This window comes from Falco biarmicus, chromosome 3 (assembly GCF_023638135.1).
Source record: "Falco biarmicus isolate bFalBia1 chromosome 3, bFalBia1.pri, whole genome shotgun sequence".
Classification (NCBI taxonomy): domain Eukaryota; kingdom Metazoa; phylum Chordata; class Aves; order Falconiformes; family Falconidae; genus Falco; species Falco biarmicus.
Genome location: NC_079290.1, coordinates 69,399,068 through 69,418,322, shown reverse-complemented (window position 1 = coordinate 69,418,322; position 19,255 = coordinate 69,399,068). Strand labels below are relative to the sequence as shown.

The window sequence follows — 19,255 nt, the reverse complement described above, 5'->3', positions numbered from 1 at the left end:
AAAGTCTGGTTTGAATTGTGTAATCTAAATGGCTTGAGAATGTTTACTTTCTTATCTCTCAGTGAATCAAGTGGTCAAAATTTTCCTGAAGTTGGACTCAAATGTAGACGTATGTTAAAAACCAAGTATATCTACTTTAAATAGATGGACAAAATTTTCAAAATTTGCATCCTCCGTAACTCATCTTTTATACTTGGCCACTGAAAAAGTCCCTCTTAAGTGAGCAATTTATTCAGTTTGCTGTACCTGCTTATGTGCTTGTTTTCTGCATGGAGCCAATTTTTATTGCTGAGTTATAAAACTCTTTGAAAATAGGGGTTTGTAATGGAAGCACTGACAGACCTTTAACTAGGTCAGTCTTATCTGCCTCCATTATCTTGGTTTATTTTCCTCACAGTCCCAGAATTTCAGCGTGGGTATATTATTGAATTGTTCTTTCTTCAAAATGTCATGAATGTGCAGCATTAGAGAGTTTATCCAGATTTTGCAGTCATCTTTAAAAGTAAATTGAACTGTTATGTCGTATTTCAAGATTTTCTTGCTTATACAGTACATTTAGTCTGTAGCATGTCATTATGATACTAATACCAAAGTTTGTTTTTTCTCCTGCTAGTTTATTCTAGTCTTGAATTCTGCTCTGGTTTTTTGGCACCTTTTTGCATAAAATGACAAGGAATGTTGTTTGTTTGTTTGTTTGTCCCATTCAGATGAAAAGCCATACCACTGCAAGTTCTCTGAAGAGGAGGCTCCAATGGTAACATCTCAGTTGGATGAATTCCCGAAGCTGGGAAGCCGCAATGCCAGAGAAAATGAAGCCAGGGAATCTAAACCAGAGGTCCCTGCCTTGGTGTCAGCACTGGAGAGTGTCATCAAGGAGCCCTTTCTGAAATACCAAGATCTGAAAGGTTCTGCTGACAGGAAGATGCCAGCATTTCACCACAGCCAAGGGCTTCCTTGCTCCAGTCGCATTGCTAGCTTTGCTTTGGGTGTGGGCCAGACATCCTCAAACATCGTCATGGACTTGAAAACATCACTTGAAGTGCAGGCTAGTCGTGCTAGAGAAAATTTGCTAGACTTGCACAGGGAACATCCTCTGATAGAAAAAGGTGCTGAAGCTCAAGAGGTAGCTCCACTCGATTTGAGTGAAAAATCAACAAGGGATAATTCATGCAATAAGAATTTGAACACATCTTTGCAGGCTGCTTTAATGGTCTACCCATGTCCTTTCTGCAGTCACAAGACCTACTACCCTGAAGTCTTATGGATGCACAAAAGAATTTTGCACAAAATCAGCTGTAACTCAATGGTACCCCCTTGGGTTCAACAGAATGGCTTCAAGAGTATTAAAAACAGCCTGGTCTTTCTGGCAAGGAGTGGGCGTACCGGCCCCCCTCCTGTTCTTGGTGGTAAGGAGTGCCAGCCTTTGCCCATTGCCAGATTTACGCGCACTCAAGTGCCAAGTGCATTGCCAGGGTCCAAAAGCAGCTCTCTTTCTGTTGGGATGACTGCCAAGTCTGGAAGTACACATCAGTCAAAGGACGGTCATGCCTTCAGCCACTGTGGTCCACGCTTACCAGGTCTGGATGGGTACAGACAGCCCAAGTTAAACCATTCCCAGGAGCAGTACAGCATAGCAGCACAACAAAAAAGTAAATATGAAGCAAATTCCAAACTTATGCAAATGGGAGCCTGTAGCAGAAGTGTAACACCTACTCAAACGGTCATATCCAGGCCTAGCACGCAGCCCACCAACAGTAAGCAAGTGGAGAAGTATGTGGTTCCCCAAGGAAGTACTAGTTTTGCCCCTCCAGGTAAGCACTGTGCGTCTGATTCCATGAAGGCCAAATTCAACCCACCACCACAGTATCATCCTCTGTGTAAAAGTGAGCAGTACACTAAACATGAAGAGCCACTGGTGCCTCAGAGGGAGTCTCACGTGAAGGCTGGGAGTGAGATGAGGACATTGGCAAACTGCACAGCAGTAGCACGAGCAAGTCCACTGCTCCAGCCCCAGCCTAGCACCGCGGGAGTTTCTCCGGCTTTACACTCCAGCAAACAGGATCTGGGATCAGATGGGCATGAGAAACGTTTGGACATTTTAAATATTTTTAAAACATACATTCCAAAGGACCTTGCTTCGTTGTACCAAACCTGCGGTGCCAACAGCCCTGTCCTGGATCACGCAGGTAAGATTTTCATAAGCCTCCATATCTGAGGACGCAGCTTGCTTGTTCCTGCTTTTTTCAGAGCCACAATACAGTTTCACAGTTTCTTCCTTCTCTCCCTTTAACAGTTGGGATTACAAGTTCATTGTTTTTATCATTTCTGGATAGGCTTGAATAGGTTTGTTTACTGATCTCTGACATTGCAGCATCCCCCCTTGTGCACTGTGTCACATTTCTGTTGCAGGTTAAATGTATCTGGTTCCACTTGGAGTATTACTGTTCCTTTGTCCCCTCGCTTCAAGCAGGCTAAAGTTACACAGATGTGCTGTCACACAAAGATCCCCCTGATATGCTGGTGCTGGCACACATCATCATCTTTTTGCTTCGGGCAAAGTAAACATCCTCTGGGGCTTATCTGTGATGTTATTTTGGAGGTTTTGTTCAATTTCATCTGCAAACAAATCTTCCAACAACAGCAAGAGATAATAATTTGTCAGTATCCTTTGTCTTTCATGACAAAAGTCTTAAGATCTTCCTTGTCCATATCAAAAAGAGTGCTGTCATATTTTTCAAATTATTCTTTTGATCTTTTTGTATGTTTATAATTAAAAAGAGGTAGGGCCGAATATGTGCCTGCTAATTCACAGAGGCAGGAAAGGCAGTTGTGCAAATAGCCAGTTTAAACGTTCAGGGACTAAAGAAGTATCGGAGCTTTCTTTCTGTGTCTTGACAGTCAACTGCCATGTAAAAAGAAAGAAAAAAAAAAGAAACCTATGTATTTGCATTTGAAACCATATTCTTCTGATCATTTGCCAGAAATAGTTTGTCTCGGTGGAAACTGAAAATCACACTAATCTATTGCTGTTGAGATGGGGCAGGGGTGTAGGGTGGGAGAATGGGAGCCATAGTTCCACCTCCCACCATTTGTAAAGTATCCTGTTTATTTGTACGCGTCTTCACTTTGTAGAAGTTGTGCAAGAACTGAACCCCACGTGGAAAGAGCACGCATTCCAGACCAGCGTTGTAGTGTCCTCACCAAACATAATGCTCGCTGTTTTGTCACAAGCATGTGTGAAATGGAGCTTGTGACCCCATTTTGCAAGTGGGATGAAACCCAGGACATTGGGAAGCTGGTAGTCTTAAGGACAGCTATGGTCTAGTGTCCGGGAGGTGTGTGCAAGTTGACTGCTCTGGCAGCTGTGAGGCAAGGAATAAGCCATAGCGTTTGGTCAGGTCTTGGTGAAAGACCTTAGGGAGAAAACAGGAAGGCAAGATCTGTCTGAAATAGTCCATGAAGTGTACCTTTCAGCCACTCCATTGTCAGTTTTGCTCAATCATTTAAAAAGTAATGCTGTGTAGGAGCTGACTTTTTTATTGAGTAGATCATTTCACAGGTGGTTAGAGGCTGCGTGATGATAGTAACTTAACATCAGGCTCCTGGTTTTTGTTACGAAGCTGAGGAGGACGTGCCTAGTTTCTGAAACTGCGGAGTCCGTGTTCCTCTCTTTGTTCAGCTGACTTGGCTTTTGCCATCCTGGTGCCTAGGAATGTTATCTAAAATCCCTGCCCACTTCCTGCTCTAAATACCAGTTGATTGTTCCACTGTTAACTTGGGGTACATTCACATGGGTGCCCTCCTTGATGTTACTTAATAGTACACTGTGTTGGCCTGCTCAGAGAAATCTTACTGATCCAGTGGGCTGGAGGGAAGCAGTAAAAGCCAGGAACTAGATGCTTGCTTAGTGAATTCAGGCACCGGGAAAACCATGAGAAATGTTGGGGCAAAGTAAAGTAGGGGCAGGGTTTCCAAGGAGGTCTCTATTTGCTTGCTTTTTAAAAGAGGGATTTTATTGCCAAAATGCTTTTTCCAGGCAGTGATTTCCAGAGACACTTTAACTGGAAGTTATTTAGTGCCCATCTCTGCTTTGAAATCTCTTCTTTCATTCCAGGTGTTTTACAGCAATCAAATTTTCGGAATCTGAAACCTCTTTTTTAATGTAGCTTGTCTTCATTTTATATACAACTTCCAGGTTGTTGATGGTTCTCCAAACCAATTGGCGTGATGGCTCTTTTTCGTAGTACTAAAACAAAAACCTGCTGCGGGCAGAAGGAACGAGATCCTACCTACTGCAGACAGAGGAGGGTAAATGAACTTTGTCTGAAATAATGCAGCCCTAGACTGAGCCCTTTGCATCAGTATGCATCAAACAATTTAGTCTTAATATAACAGTCATGACATAAAGGACAAGTAAAAATCCCACTCCAGTATACTATTTGTCACATTTTTTTTCCCCAAAAGACTTGGGTGTTTGGTAAACAACCTCATCTTGGATCACATTAGAGTATTTTAGCGTGTGGTAGTGCAGTGTTCAACTTTAGAGAGACTGGATTTATTTCTGGGATCCTTCCTTTTACATTTGTGTTAGTTGTACGTACTACTGTCACGCAGCTGCAAACACAAAGCTTACTACACTTAGGCTAGGTTTGTTTTACACTGCCCAGTCTTCTCAAATGCTCGTAGAGAGGATCTTACTGTTATATTTAATAGTGGTTATTTTATTTGTGATCGCCATATTAGGAAAGGATGGGTTATGGCAGCAGATGTACTCTTCCCCTGGGGCTTCTTTGAGACCAGCTTTGAGCATCACTTTTGCAGGAGCTCCCATACAGATAGTCACGTTCATTTACCTGAACTTGCTAACACCTGTAGTCATCCACCCTCTTTTGCTCACATGTAGGATAACCTGAGAGATGACTCATAGGGTTATTGTCTTGCGGCAATGATGCCCATCACCGAAACCTCTGAACTATCAACAGCCTTATGGTGCTCCTTAGGAAATGCAACAATGGCAAATATACCTGGAAGCAATCCATTCCTCCCACCTGCTTTTTAAATAACTACTGTGAAGTGAGTGCCAGGGAGGGGTTAGATGAAAGTCTTAACCCGCTCACCTTTGGTGTGTGTACAGGGTATGTTGGCTTGCAACAGAATCCTAAACCTTCCCTCGTGCACAGCTCAAGTGGGAGCAGTGCTTCCATGCAGGCTGTCAGATCGGGCCCTTGATGACTGCTGAGACAAATGTATTCACCTTTCACAGGGAGAGACCTGGGGTCTGGAGAGGTTAAATGTCTTTCCAGAGGTGGCAGAAAAACCACCTGAGGAACCCAGGTCTCCTGGGCTCCATGGGAGCCGCACTGCGGGTAGCGGAGCTGTGCTCTGCCTGTCCCTGCATGTCCCAGCAGTTGGCATGGTGGTCCAGCAAAGGCCGTCTGGTCCGTCAACACGCTTCACGCAGCTTTGCTTTCAAGTTGGCAGATGTAGTTCTGGCCAGTGAGGGGAAAATACTAGTAAAAGACCAAAAAATCTGCTTTAAACTTGACTGCCGTACAAGGCAAATCGGTGTCATTATAGTACGGTGAGGCTCTCAATGAAATTTATGTGATTTGGGGTGGGTGGGGTGGTGGTGTTCCTTTGAGGGGGGTGTATGTGTGATCTGGTTTTGTCCCTAAATCATGATCTTGTGTTTGACTGCCAGGAACTTAATTGCTGGGACTGTGTTCAGCTGCATTATACAGACTGTGCTGCCATCTGCAGGAAGTGCTGTTATAAAAAGAGAAAATTTCGCTGCTTATAACATTTTGTGAGTGGGTTGGGGTTTTTTTGCAGCCAGTCATTCCAGTAGATGCTGTGGTGAAAATCATTGCAGGACACTGGGTGCCATACCAGCCGAGTAAACAGCAACTTGTCTTCTTTTCCATTCATTTTCAGGTACAGCATCTGTATTTCACATAAGCCCTCTGGCATCCAGCAGTTGATTTTTTTCAATTCTGGGGAGGTTTTTTGTTGCCACCTTTTTTTGTTCACAATTTTATTCTTTTTAAATGCTGTAATGGGGGGAAAAAATGAAAGAAAAGCTGAAACTTTGCTTCCACTCACAACCATCTGAGAATTTCTTCAAAAGTCAAAGTATTCCACTGGCAAATGGAAACATCAACTCTTTGCTTCTGAGGAGGCCGTTTTACCAAAATAGAAAAGATGATGTTCAAACATACTTTTATTTTTTTTTTAGTAATAAAAAAGCCCAATAAAAGTCAAATGTGTCTTTTTTGATCAGCAGCAAAAAGACAAAGACCAGCCCTTTAAGTCAGATGCTGTAAACTGACCTTTGGAGAAAAAGGAGAGGTTTGAGCGGTTTTCCACAAATGCTAATGGCCTAGAAAACATGTTTACCCAGGGCTGGGGGAAGGCTGCTGTGCTGCTATCAGCTCAAAATGTCCGGAATGACACTTTCATTCACAGATGTCTTTCGTCTGTGCCTCAGAGGTCTGGGGTCAAAGCAGCACCGGCAGGCAGGTAGGCAGGGGTGAAAGGTTTGATCAGTCTGCGATGGCTCCGCTCGCTCTGCATTTGTCTCTGAGGTATTGCCGCCTGGGGGGGACAGTCGGGCTCTGGTCCTACTCACTTCCTATTATCCATGTGACTTGTCTCCGCCACGCTGGAGTCACTTTGATTTGCCTGATGTACTGCTTGACAAAGCTGGGTGATGGCTGAGAAGTGGATCCAGCTGCTCTGAAAAGCGCACACCTGACATGCCAGTCCTGGTGCGGGCACATCATGGGGAGCATTTTTTAATTCAATGTAATTTATGCATTCTTGCAGTCCTGTGTGTGCCTGGCCTGTCAGCCAGTGCCTAGATGAAGGCTGACAGTTGTCATCCAGGGCCTGAAGGTAGCCTCACATAATGACACATTAGACATACTAATGATGTTTTCTTCTGGCATAATGTTTTCTTCTCAACTTTCCTCTCTCCTCTCCCCCCCACCCCCTCCTCCCTCCCTCCCTCCTGACTACAGGGATGCTCAGGACACAAACACGCCAAGGAGACTGCGTCTGCAGAGAATGTGGAAAATGCTTTACCCAACCCAGTCACCTCAGGACTCACCAGAGGTCCCACACAGGTACCTTTTCACGCTCGCTCTTGCTTTCTCCCTTTCCCACTTCCGTGCTTTCGGATCCGGCTAACAAAATGCCAAGAATTACATTTCACATACCATGTTACCCTAAGTAATTCCAGTTCCTAAATCTAATAGACAGGTTTTTTATTTTTACGACTATTGCTCTTGTTCTCCGGATATTGCTTACCTGATCCCCGCCCGAACTCCATAAAATTGCAATGCATTTAAGATAAGTCTGTTTGCAAATGTTTTATTTTAATTAGAGAGTAGGGTACTCAGAAATGAATATGCTAATGAATTCTTTTGCCACCAGCACAAATTGAAATCAAAGTACCCCTTTCAGCACAACATAAGGCTTTGTTTTGCCTCATTGTTGCTGTTGACAGGAACATTTTTGCAGGAAACGAGATTTTTCCACAGACCGGTCAGCCCTAAAATGGGAAATCCCTACCAGCCGTTTTTCACCTGGCGCGGTGTGTGGTTGAGACTGTAGGAGGCTAAAGCTAAAGCCACCAGTGTCGACAGACCTCCTGAGCATTGCATGAGACAGTGAGACTAGCGGGTTCCTCCTGAAAAGTGTGAATGATGCATACATAAGCCAGTCTGATGCAAAATGACAGAGGCCAAATGGTAAGTAATGCAAGAAGAGGGTCCCTTTACACATACACTGATAATTAATGTTGTCAGTGATTGCTTTCTTCAGTGCTGAAGTCTGAATTAAAAAGGGCAGTGGCCCTAGGCTGCCATTAGCACACTCTCTTACACTAAGTGTTACTGTAAATTGGTATTTTCCGGCCACAGGCTAGTAGCTGGTGTCTTTTTTTTGAACGTGGTTAATCTGTAATGGTCTCAAATAATGTACACACACTAACGAAGCTTGAATGTTCATCTGTTAACAAGCCCCCTTGTTCCCACAGTGGTATTTGAGTCTAATGGACTCCGAGGTACTGAAGTTCACACCACCTCCACAGACGCCCCAAAACAAGTATGTTTTACAATTAATTGGATGTTTGGTTTTTAATGTGGTAGCTGGGAAAAAGTTGCACAGTAGTACTCATCACTAAAGCACGGACCGTTTTATAACACACATAAATTATAGTGGTGTTGCTTGATTTTTAGCTCTTAAATTTTTTAAGTGTTTTATCAAAGTCTCTTATATAGAGAGTCAGTTAATTGTAAGGCAGGTAGTTAGTGTTTAAATAAACGTGTTACTGTCTTACTGGGGACTGGGAGGGATAGGTAACTCTGTAACGCGCAGTGATAATGTAATAGTGAGGTAGTACATGAGGAATTCCTAGAAATAATTTGCTTTTACATCTAAGATGTTTTCTGCTGTAACAATACAATTAATGTTTAGTCTGTCTTTTTCTGAAGAGTATTTGTACCCTGATACCCAGTATCTGCCCTTTGAAAAGCTCTCATCCTCCAGTTCTGTGGACTGTGTGACGGTGCGCTTTCCTGTTTCTAGTATACAGTTTCCTGTCTTAACAAACACTTCTCAGCACTCCGAATTATACATGACAAAGATGTTACATAGAAAACCATTAAAGTGAGTTTGTTTCGTGTATCTTCTATCTTTGGAGACCAGTGTCATAACCCGGACCTTCCCACTCCATCTTCCAGTTTGGCAAGTGGGTTTCAGGGCACACTTTCTCATGGGCGTTTTTCTTCTATTGTGAAACTGCCTCCAGCGTCACTGACTTTTCCTTTCATCCACATCTTTAGTTTAATTTTGACTGCAGCACTTTCCCTGTCCTGTCTTTCACTGAACGATGGTGTGTGGTTTCAGCCATGCTTAAAGAATGCATCCCAATGTTAGTCCCGCCTTTGTGAAGTTTAGGAGTTGGTTTCTACTTGCTCAGTAAACATCCTCACCAGGCACCACCACATCACAGAGTTCATGTGCAGCTCCCTTCGTGGAGACTCTTAGCACTTTCTTTGTTGCACTTGCGTCTTTCTGGCCCAAAGTCTATATGGGGAACCCAGCTGCTGCCACAGGAGTATCTGAGTTGCTGTCAGACCATAGGAGTGGCCAACAACTCTCCTCATAAAGTTTTCAAGATGGCATAACACTTCAGTAGTTGCAGGCAATGTTTGCTTTGCTTTTGTGGGACAGTAGCAGCAAAGTTACGCTAAGGTTGGAGAAGTAGAAGAAAGCGCTGTCCTTATGATGCTTATCTAATAAAACTGTGCAAAGACATACTTCTGAGTAGAAGTATGTTACAGTGAAACGCTGCAGCTCTGCAAACTAGCTCAACTGTTTAGTTCTCATCAGTTTAGTAATGTAGGTTTAAGAAGCCTAAGCACCTTTAAAATGCTCTTCCATCTTTTCATGCTCATGATTTAGTCTCATGTAGTTGAGATTGGATTCTGAAGGCATCTGTGCTTTTTTCCTCGAAAAGACAATGTAAGGTTAAAGTTGGAAGTACCTTTCAAAAAATTCTGAAATGGCTGTACCTATCCAGAAAGAGATGTGGCAGCTCAGTCCACATCTGGACTAATTTTGTAATTCCAGTTATATTACTGCACAATAAATTTTCTTATAATCTTGTCTTTGTGAACTATTGCCGTGCAAGATTTTATTGGCTAACTTCTTGGATGGCAATTGTACGTTGCTCTTGCAGTGTCAGTGCATGTCAGTCTGTCTTCAGAGTAGTTAATGAAGTTACAGCATCTCGTAATACAGCAGAATACTGGGTAGGGGTTAGCTTCATGAATCATTTCGTCCCTTGCCAGTTAGTATTTCTTCCACAGAAGCTGTGGTGTGATCACTTCTCCAGGAGATGGTTCCCTTCCTTTTGTCTTATTTGCTCTTCAGTATCAGCCTTTGTCTCAGGTTGTCAGCATCTGTGTCGGATAGGATTATTCAGTTGTCTGCTGTTCTGCTTGTTCCCATCACAAGGAGGCTTTGCGTTCCCCCGGAAGACTCCACCTGCACAGTCCCTGGGTGTTGGAGAGGGAATGTGCTCATTTCTACCTGCAGCTGTAGGGGCCTTTAGCAGCACTGAAACGAGCTTGCACTGAGAACGATGCCTGCAGCATTCTGGTAACATTATGATTTCCCACTTTAAGCATTGTCACTCGTGTCTTCATTTCGTTTCTTAATTGGGGACAGATCTATTCATGAAAGTTTATGGTGTACAGTCAGTTCAAGTTACAGAAGTGCCATGCACATGCTCCGAGCAAGAAACAATAGTTGCGAATGTACAGTAGCTTGAGAATGGAAGATGTTTTTTTTTTAAATGTTAAGTGATTCATTTGACATGACGTTTCTTCCTCACAGGTAAAATATCTTCCCCCGAGTAGTCTGCTAAAGAATAAAAATATTAACATTAGTATTTCACAGTTCCCCCATTGCCTTCTGTAGTCAACCAGAAGATCATCTCTAAAGGCTTTCTCTATGAACGAATGTTAGATAGGGCTTTTAAAGTCCCCCAGCACAGTAGCTTACAACAGTGCTACATTATAAAGTAGTTTTCTCACAGAATAATTCTAATTCCACATGTTAAAAATAGGTTCTGCATCCAGACTTTTTCAAAAATGAGCCAGCTAAATCTATATTTAGGTGTCTAAATAGGAAACCTACTTTAGGGTAGTGAACCACCAACAGGAGAAGCAGGTTTCAGCGTCACTGAAAAATAGGCCACCTATAGGGGTGTGTAAAGAAGATCATACACCCCCAGTTTTGATAATATTGGCACTGGGCTGTGTTTCATGCTTTGTTGTCAGCACCAATGGAATATAAACAAATCGTAGGGAATAAGATGTTCATTTCCTTCATAACATTATTTATTGTGGTTTCTTACTTCTACCTGAATGCTTTTTTTAAAAAAAGGAGGATGTTTTTACATCAAATGAATTTCCCATGAACTTTGGAATATTTCCTACTCTTCTTTGTGTAAAGGACAAAAAATGCTCATTACATACCCCAAGTCAATACAATCTGTGCAAAGTCATGTAGAGTCTCTTGAAATGCTGCCATGTTAAACTTACTGAATATTCTGAATATTCTTATAAATGCTAAATATCCCAATATATACATAATTAAGCTTGCTTATCCAAAATGAATATGTATCTTAATTTGGAATACACTAAGCAGCATCCAAAGACCTGATTTAGTAGGCATGAATTCGGGGAGTGTACTCCGGTTGCTTATACATGGCAAGACAAAAGCTGTCTCCCCTTCAGAGGGGTCCCTGCAACTGGGTGTATCTCCAAGCCGCTGCAGCTCTCAAAGCAAAGTTTTCCTAAAGCACAGGGTCACTGCAGGGACACTGCCTCCTGATGCTGCAGCATTGCAGCCGGAAGGCCAATTCCCAAGTGTGTTCAGTAGCCCAGGAGTCAGTCTGTAGCCTGCTTTTGCAAAATGGTGACAGCAGCGGTAGCGATCTCTAGTACATATGCCTTGCATTTAACTTCTGCTGCTGCATTTTTAAAAACATAAAAACTTGGCCCGCTTTAGGAATATAGTTTATCTTCTCTCCATGCTGTGTCAAACATTATGCTCTAGAAATTTTAAGGGCCAAGTAATTGGGTGTTCAAAAGGTATGATTTGGTGGTCAGCAATGAAGGAGGAGTTCCGTCTAATTGCGAGTATATGTGTGTGAAGCATATTTTCAGTGCTGGAGGCAGAGACACCAAGTTCTCTGCCTTTTGTGCAAGTGAAACAAGTGAAACCTCCAAACTCCAACCTTTTCCTTCTCTGGAAAAACACCCTTTTACTCACAGAAAATAAATTAAAAGTTACAGTCCAGAAAAAAAATGGAACTGTTGGTATCGTGGGTATCTCTGGCTGAAGCTTTCCCTGTGCCAGAAGGCAGCGATGGTCTTTTCTGTGAAAGACCTGTGGACACCACAGTTCTTAGGCTTCATTCACTGGAAAGAGAGGCATGCAATGTAGCTCCTGCGTGACAGGGGTAAAATTCTTTCATAAGCCTTAATTTTCTCCACTGTAAGTATTTTAAAATATTTCTTGCAATGTTCAATACTTGAGATAGCGCAAATGTGAATAGTCAGAATTTGGGGGATAGACAGATTGGAAAAGAGCCATCAAGAGAACACTATTATATATATACACATACATACACACACGCGCGCGTGTATAATGTAAAGGAGCTTGGGGGAAAGGCTGAGGGCAACTTTGGAGAGAAGGGAGGAGCGCAAAAAACCCCAACAAACCAACCAGGTTAGAAGTTTATTTAAACCATTGGTTTCTGAGTTCAGTTGGTTTATTTTTGTTTTTGGGGTTGGTTTTTTTTTTTACTTGAAATTTTAGCACTGTCTGTTAGAAGTCCTAATTATGACATTTGTTCGTATGAAATGTCTTGCCCCAGTTCCTTGCAGAGTTTCTTCTTAAGATCATGATTAATAGTTCAGTCCTCATTATTGCAAACGTTATTTTTAAATAGTTATTCTGAGAACAAGAATTCCATTAATCAAAATAATAGATAATGAACAAATAAATGGCAACCTAATTTATCTCGTTCATACATATGGAGATTATAATGCAAACAATCAAGGAACCGCAGAGGCTGCTATATTGGCATCTGAGTAATGCACATGTACTGTATGTCCGTTAGTTTGAGCATTATAGATAGGATTAGCAGCTGTAGTTCTTGTCCCAACACTTTCCCCTTGCCAGCAAACCGGAGCAGTATCTGTGCTCCAAACTGGTCATTGCAATTTATTTCAACATCACGCAGTAATCTGTCTGCAATATATTAACATGCACATAAACTGATTTTTTTTCCTGTTAAGTGGTGAAAAGCCCTAGAAGTTGGTATGAAAGCAGCTTTTGGCATGGAAGCTATAGGTTTCACTTAAAGATCTGCTGGTTTTCCCCTTTAAAATGCTGAAAGTGAAGAAAACCTGCTTTTTAAAATGGTAAAGGTTTCGCTTTAGGAAGGATTCAATCCAGCTACGTATCAGCTGGTTCAGAATCTGACTGCCCCTTGAGCTGGTGTGAGTACAAGGGGGTGAGCTACTGGCTGGGCTTTGGCACATGTGGAGCTTAGGTGCTGTTTCCCAGTGAAACTGGGAGGACAGCCGTGGATCAGAGGGGTCCACCCACCACCACCACCCACCCACCACCACCAGCCGCCCATCTCTGCCTTCCTGCCAGGCAGGAGGATGGTTTAGCTGTTTTACAGGTCCCTTGTGCTGCGTGGTCTGTGGGCCGGTGGTGCCCAGACTCACAGGGCATCCCTCCACTGCCCAGGCTATCCATCCCCCGAAAGTGCTGCTCTTTACACCCCTTTCTTCAGTTCTTACCCAGGGAAACCGGGCCAAGGCGCCTGCCATCCCCTCCCCTCCCTCCCTCCTGCCCTGGCTCGGCAAAACCCTGCTGCACTCCCCCGTGTATGTAGAGCTGGTTCGATACGAGACGTTTTAATGATGAATGCCTCCTCCTGGAATTGTGGCTCTGTCTCTCAGGCATGATGCAGCCGTGCAAAAATGTAAAGCATCTTTCTTGGTTTACTGCAGGAAATTCAGCATCCAACTAAGGAAGTTTTATCACATCTCTCATTCAGTTACTGTTTCCTACATTTCAAATATACTGTGGTCTGTACAGCAGCTTTTTTTTTCTTTAATTTTGTTGCAAATCTTTCCGACTTAAAGCAAACTTTGACTGGTAAATGTCATGAATCTCGGGCCAGGTTTAATTAGGAATTTTCTAAATCTATTAACAAAAGAGATGCACTTAATACATTATGTCAACCAGAGCTGGGCTTTCTTTAGCTATTTCGAGGGCTGCCATAGGCACAGCTTGAAACTTGCTTGGATTTTACATGGGTGCCGTATTTTATGTTGCATTAATTTAAAATGGTCTGTTTCACTTCATCAAGACTTTAGCTTAAGGATAATGCATTTATGTAAGATTAATCTTGCCATGTTGTTTTAGGATCAGGATTGTAAACTGCATTGTTCTGACAGTGATGTTCTAAATGTCATTTTAAAGCTTTTCTTGGGAGCTGCAGGCTCCAACTTATTAATGATGTTATCTTTAATTTCACTTGATTTTAGAATATCCCTGCTTTTTTGTTCAACGTGGTAATTATTCATGAAAATTGGCTAAAAAAATAAAAAGGAAGATGACAAGGCGGGGGGTGGGGGGAAAGCTGCCTTAGCATTTGGCAGACCTGCACAAGAATTCAGTTTTTATTCTTTTAGCTGCCTCTGTGACCTCAAGCTTCAGCCTTTTTAAAATGCTGATCTAGTTAGGAATCCCTTTTGGCTACCACAAAATTCTGCTTTTTGGGGGTTTCTTCTTCCCCTCCTTGTTCTCAACCTTTTTTGCACTGCTCCGTCAGACGCTCTTACTTGCTCTTCTAGTCCATCAGGGACTTTATGTGGGCCTGACACACTTTGCTCTTGCTGGAGATGCTTACAAAAAATCCCCAAACTTCTGATGTGGTGGGCCAAAATTAATGTATGTCATGCTAATAAAGGGTAACGAACGCCAGCAGGACTTGCTGGAGGGTTTGCGCATGGGAGCAGAGGGAATGAGCTTTTCCTTGTGTCATGCTTCTTGCAGGGGGGCGACCACGGTGTTGCGGAGGTCACCCACATGCATCTCCGGAAGGGAACCTAAAGCCCCAGCGGAGGAGCCCCTGCGCCAGTGGCCCCCACCCCGACGGGCAGCACCAGCAGTCCCCCGCGCAGCCACCCCCTGCTCCAGCAGCTGCGGAGCAGCCTCGCCGCCAGCCATCGCCTCACCCGGAGCTGCTGCGCGAGACTGAAACCAGCGCTCTGCAAGGAGGGGGGTGCCTCTGCGCTGTTAATCATTTTAAAATAAATGAAGATGCTACACAAGATATATATAAATTGACGTACTAATCAGTCCCATGGTTCCTTATTTCCTTTATAATAAACAGTGGAGTTGGCAAGCACTGTGGCAGCACAAGGCATCTATATTAATCAAGAAGAAGTTTGAGACACTGGAAAAATTAAACTTTATGTGATTTGGACAGCATGAAGAAGTTAAGCACTGTAACAAAAACCTCCCTGATGCTCACAATGACTATTTGATACATTTGAAAAACAGCAGAGGATTTGAGAGCTGAAGAAGTATTAATTAATGAAACTGCCACTGCCTGTCATGCTGAAAAGCAAATTAGAAAAAAACAAAACCAGAGAGAGGAAGAATGGGGGGTGCAGGAAAAAGGTGGCATTCGGTGCTGAGAAAGCAATGCTTGATGAAGGATTAAAGGGACTGAAGAGAAAGACCGTCATTCTGCAATGGTTTGTTTCATTACAGTTTGGGGACCACTTGCATTTCTAGTGCTCTTGCTCTTGACTGCGCACCATTAATAGTATGTGAATATGGAAATTGAAACACTTCCAGAGAAAAGCTTCTATTCTGCTTTGGAAAAGAAAAGCTAGTCGAACACTAAGAAAAAATCAGGCTTCTGTGTTTTACTCTCAGGACCTTTTTTTGTAACAGGGCTACTTTCTTCAACCTGATCACAAAGGAAGTCTTCACGTTTCAAAAAAAAAAAAAAAAAAAAAGAAAAAAAAAGAAAATGCTCAGCTGTCTTAACGCCGCTGATCTGTATGTTTAGAAGAGAAACAGTGTCACTGAACAAGTTCAGGGAGCTCTGGGCCTGTAAGGTACTCTCTGCTCCTGTGTTTGGTTCAGCAAGCCAGCTACTGCTCCTCCTTGAGCCCAGTGACGTTTTGGAAAGACAAGGAACTTCTTTTGTGGTGGCAGGTTAATGTTCATATAAATGTGTCGTGTCTTGTACTTGGTGATCACTGGTGGTGTTAGGAAAAAAAAGAAAAAAAAAAGCTTTATATACCTCTTCTACAGTAACTCTTTAACTGCAAGTTTTCAAGGTGGGGTTGTGGCACATAACAGGTTCTTAAACCATGCAGTGCAAGCAATTAAAAATGTATTCCACAGATATAAATATTTTCTTTTCTTATTGCTGTGACACTATGTGTGATGGTAATATTTCTGAGAGTTTCAGATTTTGCACATATAATTTTATGCATTATCAAAAGTTACTGCTGCCTTGAAAGAAAATGTTCTGTGAAAATTTTTGCAAAAGCTTTACTAGTTTGTTTTTTTTTTTTTTAAATTGTAACATTTTGTAAAGGCAGGAAATGGATTAAAAAAAAACCTAGCATGCTAAATATATTTTTCAAAAAAGCAATAATTTTACATGTACAGAAATGATGCTAACCTTTAATACAGGTGAGAGCAACAGTTTACTTAATACAATAATGGAATAGTGCTGTTTTTGTAGAAATGGGCTTCTGACACAAAGATTTGTTTTTAAAAAAAAAAGCAGAAAAAACCTTGAAGCGTGATCTTTCTGTTCTAACAGTTTTGGTGGGTGGGGGGGTTGCTTTTTTTAAAAATCTAGTCAGTAATTGGTTCTGGATACTACTTGTTACTTGTTTTAAATACTTGACAGGTTTTGTTACTTTGCAACACTTGCAACAATGCAAATTAACTTTCTTATGTATTTTTTTTTAAACTAGTTTTTTCCTTATGCTATTACACCAGATGTATACCAGAAATCTCTGTAAGTCTCGGTGTAGTTAGGAATGTCTGTGCAAGTACTTAAAAGTGACTGTAATTAACTGTTCTGTGAAGTTATTTTGAGGGAGGTCGCATAGACACATTCCATTGTACACCAAAAAAAAAAAAAAAAAAAAAAAAGAAAAAAGGAGAAAAAAAGAAAAAATGAAATATTTTGCTGTGTTGCTTAATGATTATTATTTTGGGTTTGCACTAGCTTTCTTGGTTTGTTTGTTTTGTTTTGGTTTTTTGTTTCACTTTTGTTTTGTTGCTTTTCTGAGTCATATTTTCCATGAGTGAAAGTAATGGTGACAGTTCAGGAATGCACAAAAGCTAGTTGCTTAGCCTACTTGTTTGTGTTTTAGTTATTAAAAACGCCTATGTACCCAAAATGGCACAAAAGTGTAGTGTACATTTGTAATTTCTTTTTTTTTTTAATTGTATTTTTTTGGGAAGCTGATCTAGAAAGTCCGAGTTAATATTTAGAGCCAAAAGCTTCTTTCTGGAACTTTTCTTCCAGAATCTCTTGACAGAGAAGCTAGTGCTGTCACTGCCATTACCAGGGTACTAATCAGCAAAGTTTACAATCATAATTTAGGTCCATGAAGAACAACAGTAGGGGAAATCAGTTTAAATAATTATATGCTGCGTATAGCACAGAAATGAGGTTTTCAATTAAACAAGAAATAAGAGTGGGTGGGGGAAAGCCAACCTTAAAGACCGTTTCAGAAGCGAATCCCATGATTTCTGTTTTCTTCTTTATCATTGTATTGTATTGATTTGTTATTTTAGTTAGGCCATAGTATTTAAAATGAGTTGTGTTCCTTATTTATTTAGTCAGTGGGCTTTGATCAGCTCTTTTAAGCAATGTGATAACTTTTTTTGGCATGACACGCTCCTGTAAAGCCCTTTTATGACTGTTACAGGGACTTTCTACTACCTCTACCAATCTACTGTTTCTTCTTCTTAACAGGTTTTTATGGTGTTGCAAGTCTAATGTAACTTAGACAATAAAGGGTTTGATTATCTACGCTGCAGATTCTCAGTGTATCTGCCATCTCTCTCTGTCTTTCTCTCTCACTCTCTCTGGTTTTTGTGTGGTTTATTATAGCTGGAGTGTAGAAGATCTTCTTTATTATAGCTAAAGTGAAAGAAAGACTTCCTTGCCAGAGTGGTTTTGTATCCTGAATGGTGTGCACTGACCGAAAGTCGAACTTGGAGAAACTTTTTCCATGGAGCTAATCAGCTACTACATTGCCATCGTGCTGTTGGAATTCTTGAAATTCCTTCTGTCAGAAATGCTATGAATAAAACAGTACATACTGCAAAATGGAAAGCAAATTAGAAAGCCAAAACAGTTTTTAGTTTTGTATTTCAAAACCACTTAAAGTCCTTACTGAAAAGCCTTAGTGCAAATTGCAGCCCCCATCCTATGGAAGACTCTGCTTGTATGAGAACTACTAGTTAAGAAAATTATCCTTTGGGAAATGGCATCTTCTTGTTGGTGCAAAAACGTGTTCCACTATTAACTGTCAGATAAAAAATCTGTCACTGGAGGGATTTTCAGGTGTTGGCATCATGCATGTTTTGTGGTAATCCCTGTAGATGTGTTGCTGCCTTCTAGTGCTTTGGGGTACTGCATGTGGTGGAGGCCATACATATGTTTGTCGTGCCCAGCACATCAGAGTGTGCGTGACGTTTTGAGCCATTGTACAAAATTGTGTACAAAACTAGTGGGAGTGGATCCCCCTGTTTCCTTTTTTCATGCTCAAAAGGTTTGTGACCAGGCCTGTGTTCGGTTTTGTTCTCCTTCCTTGCAGTATTCCGATGCTGGGCTACTTAAACTGTATGTATCTCAGGCAGCTCCAACAGGATTGCTAGAATTCATTGATATATTTGGGGCTTTCCCAAAAAAGCAATCTTGTTGCAAGAAGAGTTGGAACAAAGCAGGAGGTAACTTTTTTATTAAGTTCTTGCTACGTAAAATGTGTTGGGTTAAAAGTAGGAAAGGTTGCATTTTATGTCAAGTCAAATTTCCCGCTCCTGCTGCAAGCCAGTATTTTTAAGCCAGCAGTTCTGTGGAGAGCACTGAATTGCATAGAGTCCTTTTCCCTTGTGCTCTCTCCTTTCTATTTCACTGTGTTTGACAGCCCCATACTTCAGGGCAGTCCAATGTTCAGAGGCAAATCTCATGGGGATTCACTGGGAGCTTGTAGGTAAGGAAAGCCTGCTTGATCCCAATATTTAGAGAGTAGCTCAAATGAAATAGAGTATGTTAATATATATAAAAATTCTTTCCACTTCAGTTTTTCATTATAAATTATGAAGTGATCGTTTGTGGAGCAGCTCGGGTTGTAAAACAGTTGAAGATCAGTGAAAGCATAGACATACTCCCCTATTAGCTGCTTTCTGTGGGGCTGCATGTGTGCTAGCGTTCTCGAGAGGAACTACAACCATGTGTTGATGTCCTTAGCTGTCAAGGTAGACAGTAGCTGTTGAAAATTTATTTATATCTATATTTTTTTCTTCAACTTCATTAGCACTGCCTTTGAGAGAAAGGAAGAAAGACCAAAAGAACAAAAAACAACCCTAAACCCCAGAAAAAAAT

The 19,255-nt window shown here is 41.6% G+C and overlaps 1 protein-coding gene across 4 annotated transcripts in view; it reads left to right on the top strand.

Moving 5' to 3' along the window:
• Positions 1 to 19,255, top strand: part of ZNF516 (zinc finger protein 516) — a 124,636-nt gene that overhangs the window by 87,747 nt on the left and 17,634 nt on the right. For 2 of the 4 annotated variants that reach the window (XM_056331135.1, XM_056331136.1), the window contains exons 3-5: positions 708 to 2,186; positions 7,020 to 7,124; positions 14,656 to 15,644. In XM_056331135.1, coding sequence (XP_056187110.1) covers positions 708 to 2,186; positions 7,020 to 7,124; positions 14,656 to 14,957 — 1,886 coding nt within the window. In that variant the 3' untranslated portion in view covers positions 14,958 to 15,644. Of the gene's footprint in view, positions 1 to 707; positions 2,187 to 7,019; positions 7,125 to 8,038; positions 8,107 to 14,655; positions 15,645 to 19,255 lie in introns of those variants that run through there. The other 2 variants (XM_056331139.1, XM_056331138.1) reach the window with 2 other exon arrangements.